This window comes from Leuciscus leuciscus (assembly GCF_965113295.1).
Source record: "Leuciscus leuciscus genome assembly, chromosome: 1".
Taxonomy (NCBI): Eukaryota; Metazoa; Chordata; class Actinopteri; order Cypriniformes; family Leuciscidae; genus Leuciscus; species Leuciscus leuciscus.
In genome coordinates this window covers 12204730-12231719 of record NC_138725.1, presented here as the reverse complement: position 1 = coordinate 12231719, position 26990 = coordinate 12204730, and the positions used below count along the sequence as shown (strand labels likewise).

Below are 26990 nucleotides of genomic sequence, written 5' to 3'. Positions count from 1 at the left end.
CTGTAATCATGGATAATAATAATAATAGATAATAATAATGGATTTGTTGTGTTGAATGCATACTATGATACGTGTGTATTTTATTCATTTGTTCATTATTTAATTACATATAGAAAACTCATTCCAGGGGGAGGGGGAGGGGGATGTCCCCACCAAAGCTGAGGCCAAACCTACGCCCTTGGTTTGAGTAGACCTTGTCCATTGTATTAGCTCCTCTGGTTGCACACTTTACGTGCTGATTGAATTTTGGGAGCACTGCTTTTAATTCCGTGTGGTTGAAATCCCCCGCAACAATACACACTGCATCAGGATACTGCTAACGCTGCCACTTAAAAGTACGAGAGCTGAGTTAGCGTTAGCATATGGCGGAATATAAACAGCAGTAATCAGGACAACAGTAAACTCTCCAGGGAGATAAATGGGACGATATTTGATAGTCACATACTCCAAACATTCTATAAACATTCTTTGACCTCTGGGTGGAGCATTTTCAACGTTTCTATATCTCTCAGACACATCTGTGCTAAAACACATCATCAAGTCGAATGCTTTCACACAATATTCCATCAATCCATCACTGTCATTGTACCACATATATTCTTCACTTTATCAAAACCATTCTTTACATAGGTCTCTCATCTCAAAATCAGCCTTCTGTACAAATAACATTTTAAAGACAACCCATGCATTCATCATCTCTACTTGCAATCCAACACTTCTGATGTCTTAACAACAGTCGTCTTCTTGCAGTTTTTCATTATAGTCCAAAGTATATTGTTCCATTTCATAACTTTATATACTTCTACTTCTTCTCATTAATTACAATGTTCAATTGTTATTAATGAATAAAGTTATATTGTTCTAGATATAATAAATGTATATTTACCAGTATGTTGTACATGCCATGTTCCTCCGGGCCTCTGAAAGTTTGTGTAAGTATCAGTCTGCTTGTTGAGATTTGCTGGTATCTCCAGTCTCTAGTTCTCTGCGTCTATGTTAGTAGACACACATTGCTTTATACAGTACTCCTGTATTATCATCTGATCAGTTATTGTATTATTCTCTATTATCTCTCAATATTTGAGTCTTAATTTCATTCTCATCTGAAAATGTTAGCCTTAAACATTCATCTTTGCATTTGTTTTTTCATTATTGTTATTTTCACATTTCCAATTTCCTACACATGTACAGCCTATCCAGTTCATCTCTCCAGCTTTTCAAGTTTGATCTTTAACTTGATTGCTTAATTCTCTTAATATCTTACTACTACATTATATGTAATTTCCAATTGTATTTCATTTAGCACTCTCATTACGATTGTCACCTAGACATTCTTCCCAAAACGTATCTGTTTTAATACTTAACTTAATAAAGCTTTACTGAATAGTTTTCACCTCCTAAAGTTACTTCAGCTTTTTATTGGATTCACTATACCATTTTAAACTAGGAATTGGATTTCTTAATTTCTGCAAAGTTTCATATAACGTATACTTTTCTCTTGTATACTCCTTGCAATCTTCATTAAATGTCTTACATTTACATTTTTTCCCCATAATGTTTCATTAGGTTCTAAATCAATTGTTATGAATCAATCTCTTTGTCTATCACAAAAGTTGCACCTTTTTGTAGCCAGGATCTATATGTCTCACCCTTTTTTTCTTTCTTTTTTTTCACAGTGTCTTGATTTTTTGTAACCAAATTCTTATTAAAGATTTTACTACAACTACAAATCCCAGAAGGGAAAAAAAAATCAAAACAAAATAAAGTTAAAACTTGTTTTGAACAATTTCTTTGTCATCTGCAGATTGATTTTAAGTAAGGGAAGAAAAATAAATCGATTTAAATCGTAAATCGTATTTTTTTGTGAAAAAATCAGGGATCTTTTTTTTAGGCCATATCGCCCAGCCCTAATACCTGGATTTTAAAGCAGAATAATGTTAGGATTAGCAATACAAATTGTTCAAAATAATTAATGAATTGGCACCAGTTACTGAAGGATAAAGAGATGTGAGTCTTGTATTGTTCAGTCATTTCATAGGTATCGGGAGAGTTGTGTGTTGTGTAAGTGCGCCCTCTATTGGATAGAGGCTCGAGTGGTGATCAAATACTGAACTTTCGCGCTCGTTTCTCAGACTCTGCATGTACTGGACTGAGAGAGGTGTTCACATCAGTGCGATCATCTGCGATGTAAGCTTGAAATATGCCGGTTGTAACTTTAGCTTTAGTGCACATGGTAACTTGTACGTGCATTTTACGATGAGTGCACATACATTTAGTTGAGATGTGTCGAGGACTGCTGTTTTGAGTGCTTAAGACATTGCTAACCTCGTGGTTTGTTTTGCTGTAGGCCTATGCTAGCGCTCGCCATTCAATGCAGCCCACATGTTTCAGTTGTCCTTTTTCTTATGTTAGGCTGATTCTGAATGGAGATAGAATCCTGAACTTTTGCTATCTTTGTAATTGTACAGGACAGGTATGTACTTCCAATACCTGGTTTAAAATATAATGTGTTCATTTAAAAGTTTTCTTGTATTTATTGATGTTCAATGGCACTGATGTAAAGCATGTACATTTTGCTTCATGCATGTTACTGTATGTGTTAACTATTGAAAGGAAGATGGTTTATTTCATGTTGCATAATGTTAATGTAAAACGCTATTACCCATAGTTAATAACAGAAATAACACACAATATGACAGATTTATGATACAAGCCTAATGCGATGTTTATTTTTCATGTTCATGTTTTATTTTCTGATTTTTGAATGCGATTAAATACTGAGTCTGCATTCTACTTGCAGATCGCTACAGCTACACTTAGAAGTGTAATTTATTATAAAAACAAACTCAGTAATTTATACTTTTGATTTTGGCAGATCAGCTCCCCCAACTTTGGAATTCATCATCAGTGAAGCTCCTCCCACAGTAATTAATCATCAGTGAAGCTCCTCCCACTGTGATTACATCATCAGTGAAGCTCCTCCCACAGTAATTCTCCAATAAATGCTGTAAATTCCCATCAGCTACAAGTGAAGACGAGCATCAGGAAGAGCTGAAATCTGCAAAGACTGAGTTTATTAAAGAGGACAGTGAGAACATGAGTGATCCAGAACCCTGCAGAATGAAACACACTGAAGATCCTGAAGAACAAAGAGGTTGGTGTTTATTCTTCATTCATTAATGATGCTGAAGAACATTCATGTTAGAAACATTCAAGCACTTCATCACTTTTAGATAAACAGTTCAACTATGAAACGGTACATAATGCTCTGGTTTTCTTCAACAAATGGTCAGTAAAGGGAGGTTTGAGACATTTTTATACTGATTATCAATATTAGATCAAGCTAAATACTATTTTACATTTATTTTATCAGTAAACACAAAAGTCACTGATAAAGTTGTATTTGTCAAATATCATACAAGTTATTCAAAGTTATAGAGATTCTTCTTACAGTGACTTTGGTAACAGGGTTGATGAATACAGTCAATGCTACAGTTTGTGTAAAAACTGAGACAATGGATTGAGATTATTTTCTTGTCTTCCAATCATGCTTTAGAAATAGCCCAGATGATGTCACTTCCTGAGTGTCACAGGTTTAAGAAATGCTTTGTTTTTAAAAGGAGGAAAATCATATCAGGAGTAAGTGAAACATGTAGGACACAGATAATGCTATTAAAAATGGTTAATTTAAAACTAGTTAAAGCCGAGGCCGCTCTACACTTTGAGCTTGTGAAATTTCTACAGACACTGCAACGGTCGTGAAATGATGTCTGCGGCAGCTTTTTCACAAACAAAAATTTAACATACCGGTATAACAATAATAATTAAAAAAATGACAATAAGCAATCCACTCCACTTGAATGATAAATGATTGTGTTATTTTTGGTGTCCCACTTTCACAGACTCATGAATGGAAGTCAGTGGAAGGAAAAGTCTAGTGTGAACGGTAGTGCTGTAGCGGCGCGTCGAGGACGTCATATTTTTTCTTCGACACTTCATTTATTTATTATTTGCACCGTTCCGTGAGGTACAGCTCGCCACACACGTGGGAGACCAAAACATTGCAGAATGGATTAAATTGGCCAATTAGTCATTAGTTAATTATCATTGGCCGTGAATAAAAATGAAGAGTTTGGTTCCAAAACGCGATAAACACCATTTAAAAAAAAATTGAGTTCCCTCAAAAATCAGTATTGTATCTGGTCGGTATTGAAAAGTCCATTTTTAATCTTACTTGAAATGCGATATCCGCCGTGTTATTCTGTCATGTTTTCTCCCTTTTAGTGTTGTCACGGTACCAAAATTTCAGTATTCGGTACCGATACCAGTGAAAATCCACGGTTCTCGGTACCAATTTCGGTACCAAAGCTTAATTTAGATTAAATTTACATAATATTAAAGTGTATATCACAAAGATGGAAACTGTAGTATTAAAAACACTTTACAATAAGATTCCATTTGTTAGATAACATTAGATAAAATGACCTAACAAAAAAAACAATAGATATACTGTCGCAATTATTCTCCTTTAGGGGTTAATTTAAAAATACATTTTTAAAATCAAAAGTTAACATTATTTCTGTTAACATTATTTAATGCACAATGAATGAAGTGAACAAACATGACCAATCAAGTGTTTTGTATTAAATAACATTCACAAACATTAATTAATGTTGTAAAAATATATTGTTCACTCAATGTGTTATGTTAGATAACACATTAAGTGATGTTAATGAAGGGTATCTTATTGTAGCATTACCAAACTATACAGGAGATAAAATGTTTTATTTGACTTGACTATACTTTTATTTAATCCAAAACTGTATTCATATTTAACTCTAAAAGGGCTTTTTAAACCTGCTAAGAGTTATCCAGCCAAGAATAAGACTAGAACTGCTTTTCTGACGGACTGATATTAATGACGGCTTTTTATTTCTCATCTCCATAAATATATCTAGTAGTAAAGCTAATGCAAGGGCTAGAAATCAATTAATAGGCCTATGTCACACTTCCTCGTCGTCATGGAGAGCGCAGTTCGCACAAGCGTTTGTACTCCCGTGGCGTCTGTCGTTGCTATGCATCCATGAACGCACATGGAAAAGCGAGCGCGCCGCTTCTATTATGAGCGCGCTTGCCGCGCGCCATTTGAAATAACGTATCTGCACGCGCAAAAACATCAGCACCACATCAGCAGCAGCACCGGCGATCGCCATGAGCGCTTTTATGAAGAGGACCAACTGCATGCGCTTCGGGCATGCACGCGCATTAAGTACCGGGTTTGAGAAAACCTGGTACCGTGACGTTTAAAAAAAATGAGTACCGACTTGGTACCGAAGTACCGGGTCTTTTGACAACACTACTCCCTTTCGTTCCACGCCAGTCTCCTTTCTCTGCAGAATGCGATAAATCCGCTCAACCAATCACAGCGCACCTTTCCACGCATTGTAAACAGTGACGGCGGCGCTTTGAATACACCCGGCATCCTAGTTTTGTTTCCTTATCTACTTCAAGGGCGTAGGTTTGGCCTCAGCTTTGGTGGGGACATCCCCCTCCCCCTCCCCCTGGAATGAGTTTTCTATATGTAATTAAATAATGAACAAATGAATAAAATACACACGTATCATAGTATGCATTCAACACAACAAATCCATTATTATTATCTATTATTATTATTATCCATGATTACAGTATTCCATTAATACTAAAATTGTATCTACTATTCTATATCAAATTCTATTGATATATTCTATTCTTAAATATTAAATTCTTAGGCTACACTCACTCACAAATACATTACATAAATAGAATGTAGAAACGAAAAATGTCTCAGATCCACTGTTTATGTTGACTGCAAGATTCTAAGTTAAGGTCAGCTAATTAACATTCAGTGACTTGCTAACGTAGCATTCTATCATGATAGCGTGACTTCTATGAGTCTATCAGTGTTGCACAGCCTAATCAATACTCTTAACCTTAGTTGAAAGATTGCTGCTGCTAGGTTTAACTGTAACAACATGGTAACACATACTATCACCAATCAATACTATTTTCCACAGTAGAATCTGCATTTGAAAGCCTGGTCAGTCACTACTACTGCTAGTTTATTTGTGTGGCTAGTTATTTTGCCTACTTACACTCTGATTTATGAAAAAGCTTCGTATGTCCCCTTTCTTCTTCTTGGGTGGCATAGCTGATCTATCTACAAAGTACAAAAAGTGGCAAAAAACGGAATATTAAAATGTTTTACTCTGGCCTTTGTATGTGGCAGAGAGACAGCCCTGGTAACTTACCGTCGGCGTCATCGACGCGCGCGCGCACACACACACACACACACACACACACACACACACACACACACACACACAAACACACACACACACACACACACACACACACACACACCCGCTCGCTGCCAGTGCAAGCACAAAAGTAGTCCCGGCCCGCGCGTGTAGCCTGTCAGATACACCGCCGCCAATCAAATTACGGCGTTTCTTGTACTGTCGTTGTTTTGGCCGTTGGAATCGATCCAAATAGCAGCGCAAAGATCCAAATAGCAGTTCAAAGGAGCTTGCTAAATATTGGTGGGGACAAATTTGTCATCTCAAAATATTGATTGGGACTAGTACCTAGCGTCCCCCCCTAAACCTACGCCCATGATCTACTTAATACTTTTTGATCAAAAAAAAAAATAATTAATACATTTGAGGAACCTGTGGTGGTTTCTGTCGTAGGGAAGAAACCTAAGCCATCGAAATCTAATCATTTACGTGAGGAGATTAAGAAGATGAGGCACTCGTGGGAGGAGGAAAAATGCAGACTGTTGCTTGTTCTCACACGACAGCATCAAACTTCTGACACGTTAACCCCAGGGGATCTTTTAAAAAACTTTCAATTCTTGTACTCAAAGTCAATGAAAACCGAGCAGGGCCAAGCCATTTTACAGCTGATCGCCGTCAATAAAGTTCAGGAGGTATTTCTTAGCGATGGCTGATTGAATGTATGTTTAGTCCAGTGCGTGCCTGCATATAAGATTAGTATTGACCGAGTTCAGAGGCTGTCATGTGGATCAACTTACTTTGTTGTGTATTTTCAACAGTTTCAATATGAAAAAAATATATATTTTGATTCAATGGATTAATTGCATTTTGAAAAAAAAAGTCATGAATTTATTGCATTTTTGAATCTATTTATAAAAATATTATATTTATAAATTATATATCTATAAAAAAATCTATTTTTATAATAAATCTTTGAAAATCTAAATCTGGATTTGAATTTTTTATTGAAACAGAAAATAGTGGTTTTCATCTTGCCACTTTTTTGGTAAAGAAAACACATTTTTTACTCCAATTAATCAAAATGGACTTATTACATTTATACTATAATATTCAGAAGTAAACAGTGTAGCTGACAGAGTGTTTAAGTCAGAATGTTTAGTTTTTTAAACCACAACCTTCTAAATGCTTCTTTTACCGATATATTTAACAATATATTTTGCATTTCTCATCCAAACGATGTCAAACTTGGCACTGCTCTTACTCGTGCCCGTAGCAAGACACCTGTTGATTTTGAAATCCATCGGACTAACAGTTCGAGAGATATGCGAATAACAGGCAGCATAATTCATTCCAATTAGTTGTTAGATTAGTCGACTAATCGATAAAATAATCGCCAGACTAATCGTTTAATTAATAATCGTTTACCCCAGCCCTAGTGAATGGCCATTAATAATGAAAACGTTTTAGTAAAATAAATATCAATCTCAAAGTTGGTGTCAAAATATGGCAGTATTGTATATTTTAATGTTAATATCATGTTAGATAATTGTGTTATTTATCAAATATATTTAATAGTTCTTGCTAAAGAAACATGGGATTTGTGCCTATAATGTTTTAAAAATAATAATTGGAAGATAAATTTACCTCATTCATGGAAAGTTTCAAGGGCATATAGGGCTGTGACGGTATGGGATTTTTTCTTACCGCGGTAAAGAAGCAACAAATCTCGCGGTTTGGCGGTTAACCGACCCCCCACCCACCCCCCCCAAAAAAAAAAAAAAAAAAAATCACCCGCGGCCGCGTCACACACTGCAGACGCGATCAAGAACGCATGTAGCTTGTAAATGACAATGGAAATGAATAACATAAAGCAGTATTCTTTATTAACAAATAAACAAATTAACATTTATATTAAATTGTAAATATTAATAATTAACTATTAATTAAGGCCGGCGACACACTGGCTGCGTGGTGTGAGTGTGGCGTTTCTGTTGCGTGTCAGCTGTGTGGCTTTTTTATGTCTTTGCACACCAGAAACAGCGCTGCTGCTGCTAGGTGACATATAAGCCTCATTGGTGATATATTCGACATATGGGGAGAGAGTTGTGGAAGGCCTATACTTAATGTTAAACATAAATATATAACAGCAAAGACAGCATCGGCAGTATTGATGGCAAAATAGGCTACAGAATATTTCGTTCTCTATTGACAGGTGCAATATTTGAAAATCGATAATTTTTTTTTTTTATTACATTTATATCTGCATTTATGTCAAAACCTAAACTTTCAAACATCAAAATGTAATTTATTAATATGTATTCATGTCAAAATGACATACAAACATTTTTTTCCTATTCTATTTTGCCAGGAAACGCTTCCAACAGGCTTGCGTGAAAAATAGGCGTCGGTTCTATTTCTAGCATGCACGCTTTTTTCCGCGCGCCTCGTGCCGCAACTGAGACGCGCATCTCACGCAGGCACACAGTGTGCAAGCTCTAACCTGTTAACATGGGAGCCGAAATAAAAACGGACACGCCACGCAGCCAGTGTGTCGCCGACCTAAGGTAGGTGTGCTGCACTTCTTAAGTCCAGCAAACGCCACAGGATGGTTAATTTTTCTAAGATGTGGTCTTAAGTTAGTGGTATTTCCTCGCGAGACAGATACTTTTGTGCGACAAATACGGCATATTGCCTTGTCCAAATTCACCGGCTTCTCCTTAATTGTCACCTGCCTCAAAGGCGACACAGTATTTGGCTTAGACACTAGATTCGTGGCTATTTTTTGAATAATGTCATTCGGCTAGCGCCGTCAACTGTTATTGCCTAGGCTACCACATAAGAGAGATCGCTACTTGCAATTAAAATCTAACTCCAACTGTTTACGTTATGCTTGTCTTTTATGCCTGTGTTTGTTTGTATTTAATTGAACATTATCTGTAAACATCACAAGTACTGAAACCTAGCAGTTAATTAATAATTCAGAAACACACAAAAAAATAAATCCCCCATATGTTTAACGGACTGTCCCTCCCTTGTGCAGGAAGCGTTTTTTTTTTTTCTCCAGAAGCACTTGAACATGGGACTCGGAGAATACAGTAAATTATAAGCAAATATTAATGTGTTTATAGTTCATATCACACACCATATGCACTCCTGTAACTTTCAAAAAAAAAAAAAAAAAAAGTGCGGTGATGACCTCACACCGCGGTAGGCATCTCATTAACGCGATATTGCGGTGATGCGGTTATCGTCACACCCCTAAGGGCATATAATCAATTTATAAAAAAGCAGGAAATGATCATAATATTTTATAACAGTTTTCTACTTTCTACTAGGGCTGCACGATTAATCGTATTTTAATCGCGATAACGATATCTGCCTCTCTCGATTAATTTTTAAAAAATCGTCGCGATATTTTCCCGCTCGTTTTTTATCCTGAAAACGCTTTTTTAATAGACATTTGCATTATCTTGCATTGTAAACAAGTCCCCACTAGCACTGATGTTTGTGGTTGCCAGATCTGAATAGCTTAAATCTCCCAAATTACCCAAACGGAGCTTTTCTCTTACATGTTATGCCCCGTGTTTTACTTAGTCGGTGCAATCTGGCAACCCTGCGCGCGCGCTCTACACTGTGGTAAAAGCACTGATCTCCACAGCGATATATTCTGTTTGCATGAAATTGTTACACAGCCAGTCTGTTTCTTCACAAGCCACTTGTGCCGTTTGTGTGACTAAATCTGTTTCTAAATGAGTTTCGCTGTTCTATTTTTTGAAGTTTATGTTTTTACCAGTTTTCACGATGTGAATCAGTTGAAAACGACAGCCACTGACCGTTTTCAGTGTGTATCAACAAGTAGACTATTTTTCTTTGCAGTACGAATTTGCTGAGCGATCTGGATCTGTAGCCTGCTTTGTCTCATTTTCAACCGAAATGTGTCGCTTAGAAGATCTAATGTGAAGACGCCGCACAAAGCGCTCAACGTTAAATCATGCCATTTGTATTGACTTGCTGTCTGAGGAAGTTGTAGTTGGTTAAATGAAGTCTGATGATTTGAAATTAACACCCGCCAACCTGCCAAATGCGGCTAAAAATGAACTTTGGCGGGTATCGCTGTCAAATCACTGGCCAATTTGGCATGTTATTATGTTTACTGACTTTGCTGGGGAAATTCGTGTAAACCAAATCTGCACGGATTTTGCGCAAATACTCGCGCAAAAGCGTTAACTGTCTCTTCTCTTTCTCTGTAGTTTCTCAAATGAGAATAATCGTGCTTAATTATCGCGATTATAATTTTGAGCAAAATAATCGGGATTATCATTTTAACCATTATCGTGCAGCCCTACTTTCTACCATTACATCAGGGCTCACTTTCATGTCCATTCACTTTATATTGCTCTCTTTGAAGAGAAATATTTTGATGTACTAAAAATTAAATGTAATAATTGTTTCTTTCGTGTCAGACCTGATGGAAGAGAGCGAGGAGAGTGAAGAACTGAGTGAAGTGGAGGAGGAACATCATGTCAGACCTGGAGAAAAACCTCTGAGTCGCTCAAAGACTAAACAGACATTTTTAAAGAAAAGAAGAGCCAAGAAATCTTTCACCTGCACTCAGTGTGGAAAGAGTTTCACAACCAAACAAAGTCTTGAGCGCCACATGAGAGTTCACACTGGAGAGAAACCGTTCACATGTGATCAGTGTGGGAAGAGTTTCGCTTTTAAAAGTGACCTGAAGATACACATGAGGATCCATACTGGAGAGAAGCCGTTCACATGTGATCAATGTTGCAAAACATTTCTTAGGGCATCAGAGCTGAAGTCACACCTGAGAGTTCATACGAAGGAGAAGCCGCATTCATGTTCTGTGTGTGGAAAGAGTTTTTCACTGCTGCAATCTTTACATGCACATCAGAAAATTCACACTGGTGTGAGAGAGTACATGTGCTTTGAGTGTGAGAAGACTTTTACTACAGCTCAACATTTAAAACGGCACCAGAGAATTCACACTGGAGAAAAACCTTACATGTGTTCACACTGTGACAAGAGATTCAGTCAGTCAGGAGATTTGAAAACACATGAGAGGATCCACACTGGAGAAAAACCTTACAAGTGTTCACACTGTGACAAGAGATTCAGTCAGTCTTCACATCTGAAGATACATGAGAGTATCCACACCGGAAAGAAGCCGATCTCATGTGATCAGGGCGGCAAAACATTTCTTATGGCATCACACCGGAAGTCACACCTGACAGTTCATACGAAGGAGAAGCCGCATTCATGTTCTGTGTGTGGAAAGAGTTTTTCACTGCGGGGCAATTTACATAAACATGAGAAAATTCACACTGGTGTGAGAGAGTACATGTGCTTTGAGTGTGAGAAGACTTTTACTACAGCGGGCAGTTTAAAACTGCACCAGAGAATTCACACTGGAGAAAAACCTTACAAGTGTTCACACTGTGACAAGAGATTCAGTCAATCAGAACATCTGAAAACACATGAGAGGATCCACACTGGAGAGAAGCCGCACACGTGTGATCAGTGTGGAAAGAGTTTCACAACCAAACTAAGTCTTGAGCGCCACATGAGAGTTCACACTGGAGAGAAACCGTTCACATGTGATCAGTGTGGGAAGAGTTTCGCTTTTAAAAGTGACCTGAAGCTACACATGAGGATCCACACTGGAGAGAAGCCGTATGTATGCCATCAGTGTGGAAACAATTTCACATACAAAAATTCTCTTGACGTTCACATGAGGATCCACACCGGAGAGAAGACGTTCACATGTCATCAATGTTGCAAAACATTTCTTAGGGCATCAGACCTGAAGTCACACCTGAGAGTTCATACGAAGGAGAAGCCGCATTCATGTTCTGTGTGTGGAAAGAGTTTTTCACAGCGGGGTCATTTACATACACATGAGAAAATTCACACTGGTGTGAGAGAGTACATGTGCTTTGAGTGTGAGAAGACTTTTACTGAAGCGGGCAGTTTAAAACTGCACCAGAGAATTCACACTGGAGAAAAACCTTACAAGTGTTCACACTGTGACAAGAGATTCAATCAGTCATCAAATCTGAAAATACATGAGAGGATCCACACTGGAGAAAAACCTTACAAGTGTTCACACTGTGACAAGAGATTCAGTCAGTCATCACATCTGAAAAGACATGAGAGGATCCACACTGGAGAGAAGCCGCACACGTGTGATCAGTAGCCGTGTTTCCACTGTCGGGCCAGTGCGAGCCAGGGCTTTAAAGGGGCCGTGCCGGGCTAATAGCACCGGGCCTGCGTTTCCACTGTCGGGCCAGAAGCTCCACAGCGCTTCACTAAAACACGCCCGTAACACGCCTCTCTGGAACAACGTCACACTAACCCATCATTTCACCAACAAATGTTTTATCAGAAAACTAATCAGAAATCACTGGAAACAGCGTTGAAAACAAACATGATAAAAGCGGCCGTTTGCTGGCATTTTTGTTGTTTACTTGAATATTTAAAACCCAAGCATCGATGTTTTACCACAGGTTTACAATAAAAAGTGATACATTGATCATAATGAATTAATTTATGTCAAAACTGCACATTAGTCACTCAGAAATAAATTACCATTAGGTCTATTTCACAAAAGAAAGAGGACACACTTACTACTTCAGTCGCGTCTGTTACTGTTTATCTGGTAGTTACAGGACATATTTACATCACATCTAGAAAGAATGATAATTTCTACAAATATATGCCACCAAAAATACGACCTGAGGAGCTTTAGCACTCTCTCGACTCCCATGCAGATATTTTCAGTCAGAGAAACAGAGGAAGCTCCCGAAAAAAAGTTGCTTTATTTTATGATAGTCCGGTATAAAGAGACGAGTTAAAACACCTACTGACAGATAAAATAAAACATGACTGTGATAACCTTTATGATTGGTCTGATTTCTTCAAGCGTTCACTGTTTTTTTACTATGCGTATCTTCAAGCGTTTACTATGTTTACTATGGTAATGGTTAGCGCGCATAGTCTTTTGTATCACAAACAGAAGGCATTCAAACATGAACGCGAGTTAAATTATTTTAAAAGTCTTTAATGCTGACAGAATCATCCGGCGCTGCCGTCTCCCGACTCAGGTGAACTCCGCCTCTGTTCGTAACCACTCCTCTGACCCGCTTTGGCCCAAGGTATTCGACGGGCCAGAAATCCTGGCCGTTGGCCCCGAGTAAGCCCCGATCAAGCCCCGGAAGTGACAGTGGAAACGCGACTGGCCCTGGCACACACTAGCACGGCCCGGCCCGGCCCTGGCCCGACAGTGGAAACGCGGCTAATGTGAAAAGAGTTTATTCTTTGAGGATTCTTTTCACAGAAACCGCAGCTACCCGGTTTGGAAAACAGAATACCTACAGACTAAACAAGACGTACACATTTTATACTGTTTCTTGGCATCCACACTCCTCCTCCCCAATTTCTTGTAATTTTCCTTAAAGATATCCCCCATCTTCAGCTGGTTTGGGCTGGTTTTCCACCCCTAACTAAAGATAGTAAGTAAAGCATTCAATCAATGATGTCAAAATTTAAACAATCAAAGTTTAGAAAATCCCTTTCTTTGTCCCAGAAAGGCAAAAGGAAAAACATTTAACACATGTCTGTGTAAACGTCATCGCTGTCATAATCATCACATCGCTCTCCATCAGTTGTTGGGTACAGAGTCAGTTTCACTGCCTGAATTGACGTCACTTTACTAACTGTCCCTGCCCTGATCAGTCTCTGTACTGAGCTGGAAATGCACTTCATAATGCATGGTAAACAAAACAGAATTAATAATCCCATACCCACAATTGGCAAGACAGTTTGAATTATTCGGTAAAACCACCCTGACCATGCAGACATCAGCCACCCCACCCACTCATTACCAGTAGCTTGAGGCGGCTCTTTTACAGCTTCTCATGTGATCGATGATATTGGTTATGTTGTCACTGTAATCAGGAATGTTAAAACAACATGATACCGGGCAGATGACGTGACGCATGTTTTTTCTGTAATCAAGTGTAAATGTTTATTGAACTGCATTTCTCAATTAAAACAACACATGCCAGTGGGGCATAGAACATCATTTTATTTAAATATTATGATTTTGGGACGTAAAATTTATTTGGTGTTGTTCATATTTCAAGGTGAATAGCAAAATGTCCTGCGGTGTGACTGTAACATTGATGACTCATCAAATGTAAATATTAGTAAAATAAAGCAGGTATGCTTGGAGCAGCTAATAAATGCCTTGGCATTTTTTTGTATGCATTTACTTACTTAACTTAAGTTTTCAAAATGCTAAAAAGTACTAAAATAATATTTACAGTACATTTAGTTTTGAAACACAAATGCTGTCCTGCAGTGTGACATAGGATATTAGATTTTTGTACTGGCAGTTACATGGACAGCCATAGGGGTCCTTTAGTCAAGCCCCCTACCAGGAAGTCCCCCAGATGTTTGGATGTGCTAAGGAGGTTAAAATGTGAGTGTTAATCTCTTATTAATTTGATATATTTTATCATTTCTGTCAGACCATGAAGGTGTCCATTTTTGATAGTCCTGTGGTGTGACTGATCTAGACTGATCTAGTTCGAGGAAAAAATAAAAATATTTTTAAAAAAGAATCATATTCAGGTTTAAAACAATGAACTTATTCAGTTACTGTAATGCCCAAGGTCAGTCTTGTATAGCAATTGCTCAAAATGGCTGCAAAGGTGAAAAAGTCCTGTGGTGTGACAGCCCGTCCTGTAGTGTGACATAATTAAATCAGATGTCTAGCTAGATTCTCGTCTGTTATGTTTGCAATATTAAACATAAATATAAATATATCTCTGTCTCTATATATATATTAAACAAATATTGTAAATATTATATATAATATACCTATATTATACATATATTAAACATAAATATATATCTGTCTTCATTATACATAATATACCTACATTATACATATATTAAGCATAAATATATATATCTGTCTTCATTTGTTTGTTGTATGTGTATGTTAACAGTCACTGATCATTGTTTTTAAAGTGATTTGTCAGTTTTTAGGCATGAGTAAAGAAAGGACAAGGAGGTACAGGGAAATGAAGTCAGATTTCTCTTGTTCACTGGAATCTTTGTTCAAAGAGCTGAATTGATGATTTTAACATGCTTTTAATTATTTTAGCATGATTTTAATGACTTTCCCCTGAGAAACAAGATATTTGTTTAGTCTTTTAAGTTAAAAATAGAAATGAATGGTCTTTATGACTGGGTCTGATCTGACACCTCCAAAATGTTAATTATTCAGTATGTCTTGTTCACTATGTTTTTAGTTCAAATTCATTCACTAAGTAATAAGATTGTACTGATATGGTGGATTTTCATTAATGTTCAAATAGAGATGCAAATTAATTTGTTTGTTACAAAAGTATTCAATAAATTTCACCATAAATGTTCATGCAGTGTCTCATTTTGTCCTGTGGTGTGACGGGATGTCCTGTGGTGTGACATCACTTCAAACACAATTTAACCACTTTTACTATGTTAACTAGCTTAAATAATTATATGCATTTGAAAACATTGCATAATATAACTATATAAAAAAATAATAAACATTTTCAAATATTTTTTCTCATTTTAAACAATATTTCCACTGGAGTGACTGGTAAAAGATGGCACAAGCAAAGAATATAATCGAAAAACAGCTGTGAAAAAAAAATATATGCAGAATTTTAATGATCATTCTTTAAGAATACTTGTTAAACATAAAACATACCTGATTTGTATTTGAAATTAATAATATTTCAATATTTGAATTTTATAGTAATGTCATGTCACACCGCAGGACATATTTTGCCTGGAGCTGTGAGAAAAGCTTAATAAATTACATAATGAGAAAAAAAATCTGCTAACCTCTAACAGTTTCAAAAACAACAGTATTTGTACTTTACAAATTCATACAATTCTTAAGCAATTTAGAACTTTGTTTTAAAAAATGCTGTTTCACCCTTATTTGTCATCTACCCTAGTACCCCCAACATTTTACAAACTCCTCCCCTCTCTGCTGTGAGAATGTCGAGGACTAGGCGGTTTTGTACCAGTGCCTCGCTCACCTGTTTCATCTCGTCATTTATTAATGTAAAAGCATTTTCTGTGCTATTGGCTATCGCTAATACTGTCCATGCTAACCCATTAATTTTGTTGATTGCTACCGTTGTACCCACCCCCAGGAAAATTGACCACCCTATATTTGCCCCTGGCGTTGTCCACGGGTCCATCAATGTATATCCTGCATAACTATTTGGCAAAGCTTCAGGCAAAATTGTAATATCTTGTTTCTCTCTCTTACCCACTTTGCTTGGCAAATACACAGAAGTTCCCAGATTCATCAAAGCTGGGTAACAGCACCCTGACCAGTCCTTTTTTGGCAAACTGTGATATGCTCTATCACCACAAACCCACACTGCGGCTGGCGAGCTTTCGCTCGGCTTGTTGAATGGGCACTTAAAGTTTATTTCTTTGTCATTGATTCTTGCTGTACAATTGTTCATTGTCCCGTCCAGCACGTTGATTTTAATTCTACAGTCTGACCACCCAATTTTCAAGGGTCTTGGTCTCATCTCACTATTTCGACATAATAAGGGGACATTCTAATCTGCATTAAGCCACATTAAGCGTTCTTATAATGGTTTTCTATGGGAGGAAACTGCTTAGCGTGTCATTAAACCCGTTGCATTCATAATCTGGGCTCATCTGATTTTTCCTATAGTATAACCTACTTTATTATGATTTTATCAGCATAATGATTACTTATTGCACGCACAATTATCCGTGAACTTGATAAATGTTGCAGATATGCTTACTATGCACAAACAAATGCCTTTCAACTTATGTGTGCAAAATTCAGAATTAAATGAATGTGCAGCAATTTGTACAAATAGAGATAATGTAGGCCTACTATACTGTTGTAGCCATTAAATAAGCACATTTAGTTTTATATTTGTTAAAATATTATAATGTTATGATTATGTAAAGTAAACAGCATGGGTAAGATAGAATGCGCAATATATCGGGAGACATGGAGTGGGTCAGGCATGATTTTGGCCACTTCATTAAGTTTTGTTTTGTAAAAAGCCTTTCTTTAAAGTGAAATTTCGTTTTGTATAAATTGTATCTTAATTTTATAAATTTTTCATCGACCAATTGCCTGGATTTAATAAACAAGAGGCAAATATAGCAGACAATATAATCATGACATGGAGGTGCCGGCGTGCTGCTGTCACTTGCATTGCACGTTAACTGGAGTGCATCTCATAAATTAACCGAAACTCAGTGTATGCCTCACAGACATGAGAAATATATCTATAGAAAGCTTGAAATGTTTTTAAATGAAACAATTCAAAACAAAAAGAAATAGGCTACTCTCTGTTTATGTAATCCATTATGTGCATTTCTTTCTATAGAGGGTTCATTTCTTTCAGTGCTTGTTCACAGCAGGTGTTTGAATGATTCAAAGAATGTTTCAGGAACATCATACTAACCTTAAATAACATTCTAGTAATATTAAGGAATGTGGAAATTTTTTATGTTCTCTGAATGTTACAAATGAACATTTCTAGAATGTTAAATTGTTAATCAAAATAAAGTTGAAAGAATGTTTGAGGAACATCACACCTTTTAAAACACGTTCCTCTAACGTCAGAATAAAAGTCCTCCGCTGCTGCAGTTGTGCGGATTCATTATGCATTTATTGCAACTAATGCATTTCATCTTTTTCTTATCAAACAACCATACTAATGGCTCGACACGAACCGTACCAGAGAAGAGCCTAGACAGGGCTTTCTTCTGTGTAGATATAAATTCACGCATTGCATCAGCTGGGTATGGCAGGGTAAATGACGGCTGTCATAGTCTATATCAGGGGTGCCCAACCCTGCTCCTTTCCGATCGACTGTCCTGCACAGTTCATCTCCAAACCTAATCAAAGACACCTGCCTTTAATTTTCAAGTGATCCTCAAGACGTTAATTGGTTGCTTCAGGTGTGTTTGATTAGGTTTGGAGATAAACTGTGCAGGACAGTCGATCGGCAGGAGCAGGGTTGGGCACTCCTGGGGCCTGTACCATGAAGGTAGCTGAACAAACTCGGGGTTACAGGATTAGTTTTGAGTTGACAAAACCAAACCGATGCAATCAGGCTTTATTGGTACCATGATGCAGCTCATCAACTTTCTCTGTCAACTCAGGCTTTGATCCTCAAGCTATGATTACTCCACGCGCGCGTGCACATAAAAGAGTGACGTCGACACTGAACAACCAATCGCGGGTAGAGTGTGAGCGATATATTTTCCCGCGGAGGAGCAAGAGATAATCATTCAGAATTACGATGAATTTAAATATGTATTTCAAGCTCGAAACAATACGGTCTCTGCTGCCAAAGCAAGAGAAGACTGTTGGAGAAAGATTGCTGATTGTTAATGTGTAAGTTAAACAAATACGTTCTATATTTATGTAAAATTATGTATGTATGTGTAGCCTATATGTGTAATATAGCCTATAGCCTATTTTTATCATATATAAAAAATGATACATGCACATTTTTTATATATTATAAAAATAGGCTATAGGCTATATTACACATAGGCTACATACACATCATTTTACATAAATATAGAACGTATTTGTACTAGGGGAGACCGGAGACAGTTGCAACAGGGGACGGTTGCAACATGTCATTTTTCTCCAATCAGAAACAAGCTAGAGTGATGACACACATACTGCACATGCACAGTTAGACCCTCCACCCACCAAGAAGACAGTAGACATATTCAACCTCTGCTGATGTATTTATTGAACAAAACTTGTTTTGGAGGTATGAAAGTAAATTTTTTCATGAGATATATTTTTGTCATACTGTCCTGAAATTTTGTATGATTTAATCAAAACTTACATAGTTTGAATTGTTGTTTTGTTGACTACTAAGTGACATGGTTAGCATGTGTCAAAGTCAGTGTGTCTAGCAGGCATATGATGTTCTGTCATGGCTGATAGGGTTGGGGACGGTTGCAACATGTTATAAATTGCATGTTTAATAAAAGTTTGTTGCATTGCAAATTGTTAAATTCTTCCTGTCTGACACTGAAATATGGAGGGATTGAATAGCATCTGTAACACCTGCACACTGAATCTATGTAGGCCTATGTTCTACACATGAACAAACAAAACTCAATAACTGTTATTTGATAAATATGACTAAATAAATAAATAATAGGCTACAATAATATTATTGAAATAAATAATACTATAACATTATAGTAGGCCTAAAACAGTTAATATTTTCAGAATTCTTTGCTCATTGAGACAAAAAGCTTAAGTTAATTAATGAAATTTAAGGTATTTTTAACATGTTGCAACCGTCCCTGGGTTGTGTTGCAACCGTCCCCTGGGTCGGGGTCAATTGCAACATCTGACTTCTTCCATTCAAATAAATACTGTGAACGATATGTCATATATAATCATCTTTAAATGGTATGGGTAATTAGCAGACAGATGCAAGTTTAATATATACAAATTTGGTTGGTCTAGTCCAAATAGTCTCTGAGTAATTGAGAGAAATGCAAAAAGTGTTGCAACTGTCCCCGGTCTCCCCTACTAAGAAAGCTAGGGAATCCTATCATAAGATTAACAGAATAATAATAAAGATTTTAAATAATTCTTAACATATATTATATTGTATAGTACATTTGTGCAATTTGCTTTTTGAAAAAATAAAATAAAATGTGTTCATGTGATGCCACCCTATCAATATATCTTACCGGCAATTTTATAAAAGCCCTCTTTTATGGACATGGCCGATAAATGTCCGGGGAACACTATTAATGAAACTATTCATGTACTCCTGCAGAGCGAGGACCACCTTACGAATGGTTCGACAAACAGTGTTTTCTCCTATAGCTTCTGTGCGTCACCCACCGTGCAGGAATGTACCACTTGCAACAAAAAAAACGCAACGCAACATTTGCGGTACAGTAAGTGCATGAATTCGATGTGTTAAATTCTTTATGTGCGGCTCAAGAAGTTCGCAAAGATAAGACATTCCTTCCGCGGAAAATCTGTATCTTTCATACAAATAACTATCAGGAAAGGCAAGGGGATTTTGTCTGGCTAAAAACTCTTTCTCTACGAAGTGCTCGTCAAACAATTTGCGCTGAGATGTCACAGGATTTGGAAGAAAAGGTGAAGTCACTTGCAACAGACACTGGGAATAAGTTACATCACCTATATGTTTCTTTGCTCTCAGCTGATTGGTCAAACTTCAGTCTGAGATCTTGAATCCAGAACATAACCTGCCCCGGAGCAGGTTAGCCGTGCAGCGTAAGATACCATGGCGACGAACACCGATTCAAGCCAAGCTACTTTCATAGTACCTAAAACCCAGGGTTGGCGGAAACTTAACTGAAACATAGCTGGCTAGCCACCTAAACCGGCTTCATGGTACAGGCCCCTGGTCTATATGGTCGCCCTCGCCCAGTAAGATTATATATATATATATATATATATTTATATATATATATATATATATATATATTAAATGAAGATATAAATCAATATAATTAGTTGTAAATTAAATATTTTAAACACTAATTCAAAAAGGAAAAAAATAATGCATTGACTTGGGTATACAATAGGCCTATTAACGTTCACGTATGAACTGTCATTTAGATGACTATCTGAAAACCAGAGAAAATAGATATTATAATACATAGGCTCATAGTTTCATGATGTAGGCCTTGTGTTTTATTAAAATGTATTGTAATTTATATCTCAAAAGTATGCACTTGTGCGCGATGTGAGCTGCTGCGCACTTGCACACCGGACTGCAACGCAAGATTTTTAGAAAGGTAATAACTTGCCATTTTTGGTCTATTTCTCACCAAACCCTAAATACTTGGAATATACTGCACGAGTTGCATAGGGTTATTTTATGACAGATTTGCATCAGCTTTAGAAAATAAAATAAAAATCCACCATTTTGTGGCATTAAATGGGCAAGTGCGAGCAGGACTCTGTGTGTGTGTGTGCGTGCGTGCGTGCGTGCGTGCGTGCGTGCGTGTTCAGAAAAAAGAAGGTAATGAGCCTTTAGAACAACATAAGGTGAGTGAGATACCCTAGTTCAGAGTTCCAATAAGGGGCTTGTTCGACTTCATGCAGCTCTGCGCAGAACGATCGGCGGCTGACTTGAAGCAGTGCATGCCGGTTAGAAATTTTGTCCGACTTGATACAGCGCCGACGCCACGTGACTGTGACGTATGGCATCAAAGTACCGCGAGAGCGTTTCGAGAGTAGCCGGAGAACTCAGCCAGCGCAGCTTCTCAAGAGCGGCTGCACTGGGCTGCAGGAGGGCTGATGACGACACAGCTGTTCCACGATTGGCCGGATTCACCGCATGACAACGATCACGTGTGTTTCGTGTTTATTCGAACACCTTTAGTTCCTCTAATGCTCTCAAATCAGTTTATTATAACAGTGAACACTCTTTTCATGTCGTTGTCATGTTATATTGTGTCATGTTTATCAAATTAAAACTGCTTAAAAAACGTAGACTCCACTTCATTGATAGTTGCTTATGTTGAACTTTATTCTTGTTCAAACAGACGCTGTATGAAGCAGTACATAAAGTATTGAATGAACATGTCTCATGAAATGAAACATCTGTGTATTATTTGGCAAATATTGCATTTATTTCACTGCAGCTGTGGTAAAGTATGCAAACACCACGTGAGCGGTCACTACGGGAACCAGAAAGTGTCCGACTTCACGTCTCCGTTTGCAGCTCCTCCCCGCCTGCACGCGGCTACTCTCGCCGATCGGTTACATCCAGCCGCAGCCGATGTCGAACACACCTACGTTGTGATCTGGTTGCGATGGGTTAAATAAACTCAAACTAAATTAACTAAATAAGCACAGAGCACAGACCAGTATTGAAGTGTGCAGGAAATACGCAGCAGTTATAACTTTGTTTATGCAGAGGTTATTTCATTAATATTGAGTATCAATTGATGCCATAGTAAATGATGAGGCTAATAGCTCTTAGCTTCTTAGCTTTATTAGCTCTTAGCTTTGCTGCTCTTATTTGTGTTTTATGTGTTGCAGGTATTATTTTATTTTAATCTGGTTGTTCTGTAAAGCACTTTGGTCAGCCTAGTTGAACTTGAACTTGAATCCATTGTGCGTTCTCTCCGCGCTGTCCAGTGCCTCCCGCAGCTTTTCAACACAGATTTGGGTGGTAATGAACACAATATGTTTTTTTTGTTTTGTTTTTTTCACCCAAATGGTCTCCATCCTGTGCATTTTGTAATAATACAGAAACATTTTATAATTGACCGTATTTGCAGAGGTGGAAAGTAATGAATTACATTTACTCCCGTTACTGTAATTGAGTAGTTTTATTGTGTATTTCTACTTTTTTGAGTAATTTTTAAAATGTGTCATTTTACTTTTGTTAACCCTCACCAATGCGTCGGCGCACTGAAGCGTTTTTTTATTTATTTAGTTCAAAGTTACTATCAGATTAAATGTTATACTTTGACAAACTATACATCATTAAAAAGATATAAGACTCAAGTTTCAGTATTTGACCACTATTGTATTCTGAAAAACTTATAGTGACAGTTATGTCTTAATTTGTGTCAGGAGTTATGAAATGAAAAAATGCGTTGATCCCTTTAATATGAATTATGAGCGTCAGCTGGTCCATTCAGAAAAAAAAACTCTGTGCTGTCGTCATGACAGTGCTTCACAAAACAACGTCCCTCAGGGCTTTTAGCTCAAAAATGTGCAGACTTGGAGAAATATTGATATATTCTCATAGATTCACATCATATTTCTATAGACAGGAATAATATTTATTGAATTTATACCCAAATGCGTCGATGTAATCATTATGAGCGCTTCTTACTGAGATGTGCTGTGTTTTCAATTCATACCAATAGCCTGAGGGCGCCATATGCACAAAAATACTCCATATATGGAACATGAAGAAGAGCCATAATCATGTGACCTTCAAGGACGTCACTCACTGATAGCAGCTACACACAAAGCTAACAGAGAGATCGCTGTAATATGCAGATACAGACGTTTTGAAAACAATAAACATAATTGCAATGATATGTGATTTGCCTGTGTTCTTCAAGCAATGCCAGGTATTTTTATAATAATAGATTATATTTATAATGTAATGCTAATCGATATAGACTTTATCATTGTACACAATTCTATAAATAATATATTTTCTGTCTGATTTTTTTTTATCTGAAGCCAAATTAGATCACAGAAGATTATTTAAAATACTCCACTTGCGTTATAAATTACGTTTGGAACACAAACATGGTTTTAATCTCATAAATGGTCGTGTATTGATGGTGTGCTAAGCTAACATGCTAGCTAGGCCCAAAATAAAGTAATTTGACATGATCTTGAAAAACATTTAACTAAATACAGAGTTTTAGACTTATCATTTTCAGATTTTAAATATAACATGGTCACACATATGGCTTTAGCTGCAGTGCATTTCTAGATTGCTACAGTGCCCACTTCAATTTTATTTTCATGAATATGTTTCATAAAAATAAATTTCTAATAACTTTACAAAACTTTGAAGCTATTTAAAAAAATGTTTTTTTCATTATGACAATAATTAATCTACATTTACAATAAACTACCAGGTGTCAGCTTTCAAATGAGATCATACTTGTGCTTTTAGTGCAAAGGGTTCATGAACTGTCTGTATCTGTTTCAGTTTGGGTATGTCATTTCTGGGGATTTTTCAAAAGTGACGTTGCAGCTTAACAGGTTAAAGTCCCTGTAAAGGCAATTCTAAAAAAAAAAACATTCTAAACACATTATAAATGTTAGAAATGTATTGCTAAAACATTATGGCTTGCACTACTACAGATATAAACAACCCTAAAGTTAAAGACAAGTCTCTTCCATGTGCATTTCATTCACTTTCTCTGCATTGTACTTCTGCACTAACATAATCATTTATTAATGTCCTCATATATCACATACTATCAAGACAAACAGAAAACAAAAAAAACAAACATTTAAAGATTCCTCACAGGAGAAGTGAAAAATCAAACACTGGCCAACACTGAAATGCTCATTTAATATCCCAAAACATCAGTAAACTAGTTAGATAAATGTTTCACAGCAAAGGGTCAAATCATTTAATGGACTTACTGTTGAGTAGATGAAAATCTGGACTTCCTACCACACACACACACACACACAAACAAACACACTGTTAAAAGTATCTGGTGAACATTATGCACATTAGAAAACAAGCTTTTTCACAGATGGATTCAAATGAAGCTGTGGGGGTGTCGGACTCGATTTACTCCATCTGTGTTTGATCATCGTTCTGAATCTGATCTTTGACAAAAATTTGATTTTTCTCAACTATTTTGTTTAAAATGTTGCCTTTCTTTATGAAACTTACCGAATTCAAGTGTTGATAAAAAAGGATGCATGAAGCTAAAATGTTTTTAAAATGAAAGTAGAATTAAAGGTATTTTTCAAGTATAAAAAATGAACATATAGTAGTATAGGCCTACTGCAACTGCAAAAAATATATATAAATAGTAAACTATAAGTATAATGTTAGGTTCACTTAAAGAAAACTTGTTATATACTTGCAGTATAAAACTACTAAACTAGTAGTTTACTGAGAGTATACTTCAAAGTTGCTACGAGTATTAAAATAGTAAACTACTAGTATACTCATAAGTTCACTTGCAGTACAAATGAGAAACATAATTATGAACTAGTTGTGTACTTAAAGTTTATCTGTAAAAGAGAATTCGGGCCGGGTGTCACAGGGCAAGAAGCAGACGTGGGAGCTTATAGCGGTTAATAATAAATCATTAACGGTTCATTCCCCCTGATTGTGCGCACCAGGAAAGCCTGCTATATTCATAAATGCAGTTTTTTGAGCCTGCAAGGTGGGAATGTACAGTGGAAAGGAAATTAACTGCGACACAATAAGAGGTTCTGGAAGTGCTGTAATTGTTTGTGTGATCACTCTGCTTACTGAAACTTGTGACAGACCCAGATCATCACTGCTGCATGCTTTCATTTTCCCAGTTGCCAAATATAATAATGTAGTGATTACTTAAATTTTTGGCGCTACGGCATTCCTGCGCTGTGTCGGAGATGTTAGCTATAATAAGATCTGTCACAAACATGATCCCTGCACTCTTCTCGCAGTGGATCTGACACCTATGAGATCGAAGACGGATACCAGGGATTCATGGGATTCACGCTCGTACAAGGTGTTGCTAATAAACTGGAATTTAAGGCGAGAAAGTACTGATTTTTAATTGTACTCAAGTAAAGTAAAAATCCCCCAAAATAATACTTAAGTACAGTAATCAAGTAAAATTACTCAAGTATTTTATACCTCTGGATCTATCACAGTTTTTTACCGTATATAGTTCGGAAACTTTGTTAACCAATTAACAGTTTTTTCACTGTAGCATTTTTACAGTCCTTTACCGTTAAAATCACAATAATTTATATCAAAATACATGATAGAAACATTTTGTTAAACCACTTACAAGTGTTATGTTGACAACACTATTGAAACAATTACTTTTTTCATTTTTTTTTTTTTTTACATTTTCTGAGTCATCAGAGTGCCTTGAGTATTGAATTTGTTGAGTTTTGTGTCCCTGGTGTTCTTTCATGCCACAGGGATAAAAGAAAGCATACAGTTTAGGCGGAAATTGTGAAAAAGAAATGTGTGTTATTTCTGGTTTAAAGAAGTCATGTGACCTCTGTGTTTGTCAGACAGATTCAGTACTGGGCTTAAATGAAAGCCTAAAAGGTCCCCTTTCCAACGATACCAAGCACCATATTATAGAATATTGACAATATCCCTAGCATGAGCCTAAACCAGATATACACCAGATTTCAAAAACGGAATTTATTTTAGGGGGTTAGTAACTTCATAAGCTGAAAAAAGTGATTTCGCTACCACCCCTGCACTGCTATCGTGATTTTTCTAATACTAGGGGTGTATACCTTGCCAAAAAACAATGATAGCATTTTTCCCCCCGATGATACCGATCAACTCCCCTGGCTCATGGACTATAAGGAGGGAAAGCGGAAAGCTTGGACAGGAATAATTAAGTCTAAAAAATGTATTTGACATTGAGTTATGGAAATTATTCCATTATTGAAAGAAACTGGATTGATCAATAGAGTTTAGAGTTTTGAAATAAATAAATTAAACAAAAACAAAGAAACAACACACTAAAGCCTGTAAAGCATTGAAATAAATATCAGTAAATACTGGTAACTTACATAATATAATAAAGTTGAATCTATTTAAAAAAAAAAAAATAAGAAAAAATTTCGTTTAATATTTCCACACAAAGGCGCGTGATATAGCCTACCGTTCTGCGCATTGAGAGGGATGTGGGACACAAGCAGGAAAGACCATCGATCTTTTCGAGACCATCATGTTTTCTACTTGTAAAAGGTATGAAGAGCGAATTTTATCTTCTACAAGGGCAAGACATTTAGGCTGTTTGCGCGCTGCCAGAGAAAGCCAAACTAAAATCACCCGCGCGTGTGAAACGCGCTTTACAAAATGAACTTGACGCTTCTTACCAATTATCATGTCTAACAAGCACAAACTGTGTTAA

General features: G+C 36.8%; 3 protein-coding genes across 5 annotated transcripts in view; 2 read left to right on the top strand and 1 right to left on the bottom strand.

Annotated features, from left to right (window-relative positions):
* LOC309502253 (uncharacterized protein) overlaps positions 1-26990 on the top strand; it is a 166849-nt gene that overhangs the window by 33152 nt on the left and 106707 nt on the right. The gene's annotated exons all lie outside the window — the stretch shown is intronic.
* LOC309500348 (uncharacterized protein) overlaps positions 1-26990 on the bottom strand; it is a 252069-nt gene that overhangs the window by 162072 nt on the left and 63007 nt on the right. The window lies entirely within an intron of this gene.
* LOC309508419 (uncharacterized protein) lies at positions 2992-14269 on the top strand. The gene is made up of 2 exons (XM_082183049.1): positions 2992-3154; positions 10742-14269. The coding sequence occupies exons 1-2, from the start codon at positions 3097-3099 to the stop codon at positions 12490-12492; spliced, it is 1809 nt and encodes a 602-aa protein (XP_082039175.1). The 5' UTR covers positions 2992-3096; the 3' UTR covers positions 12493-14269.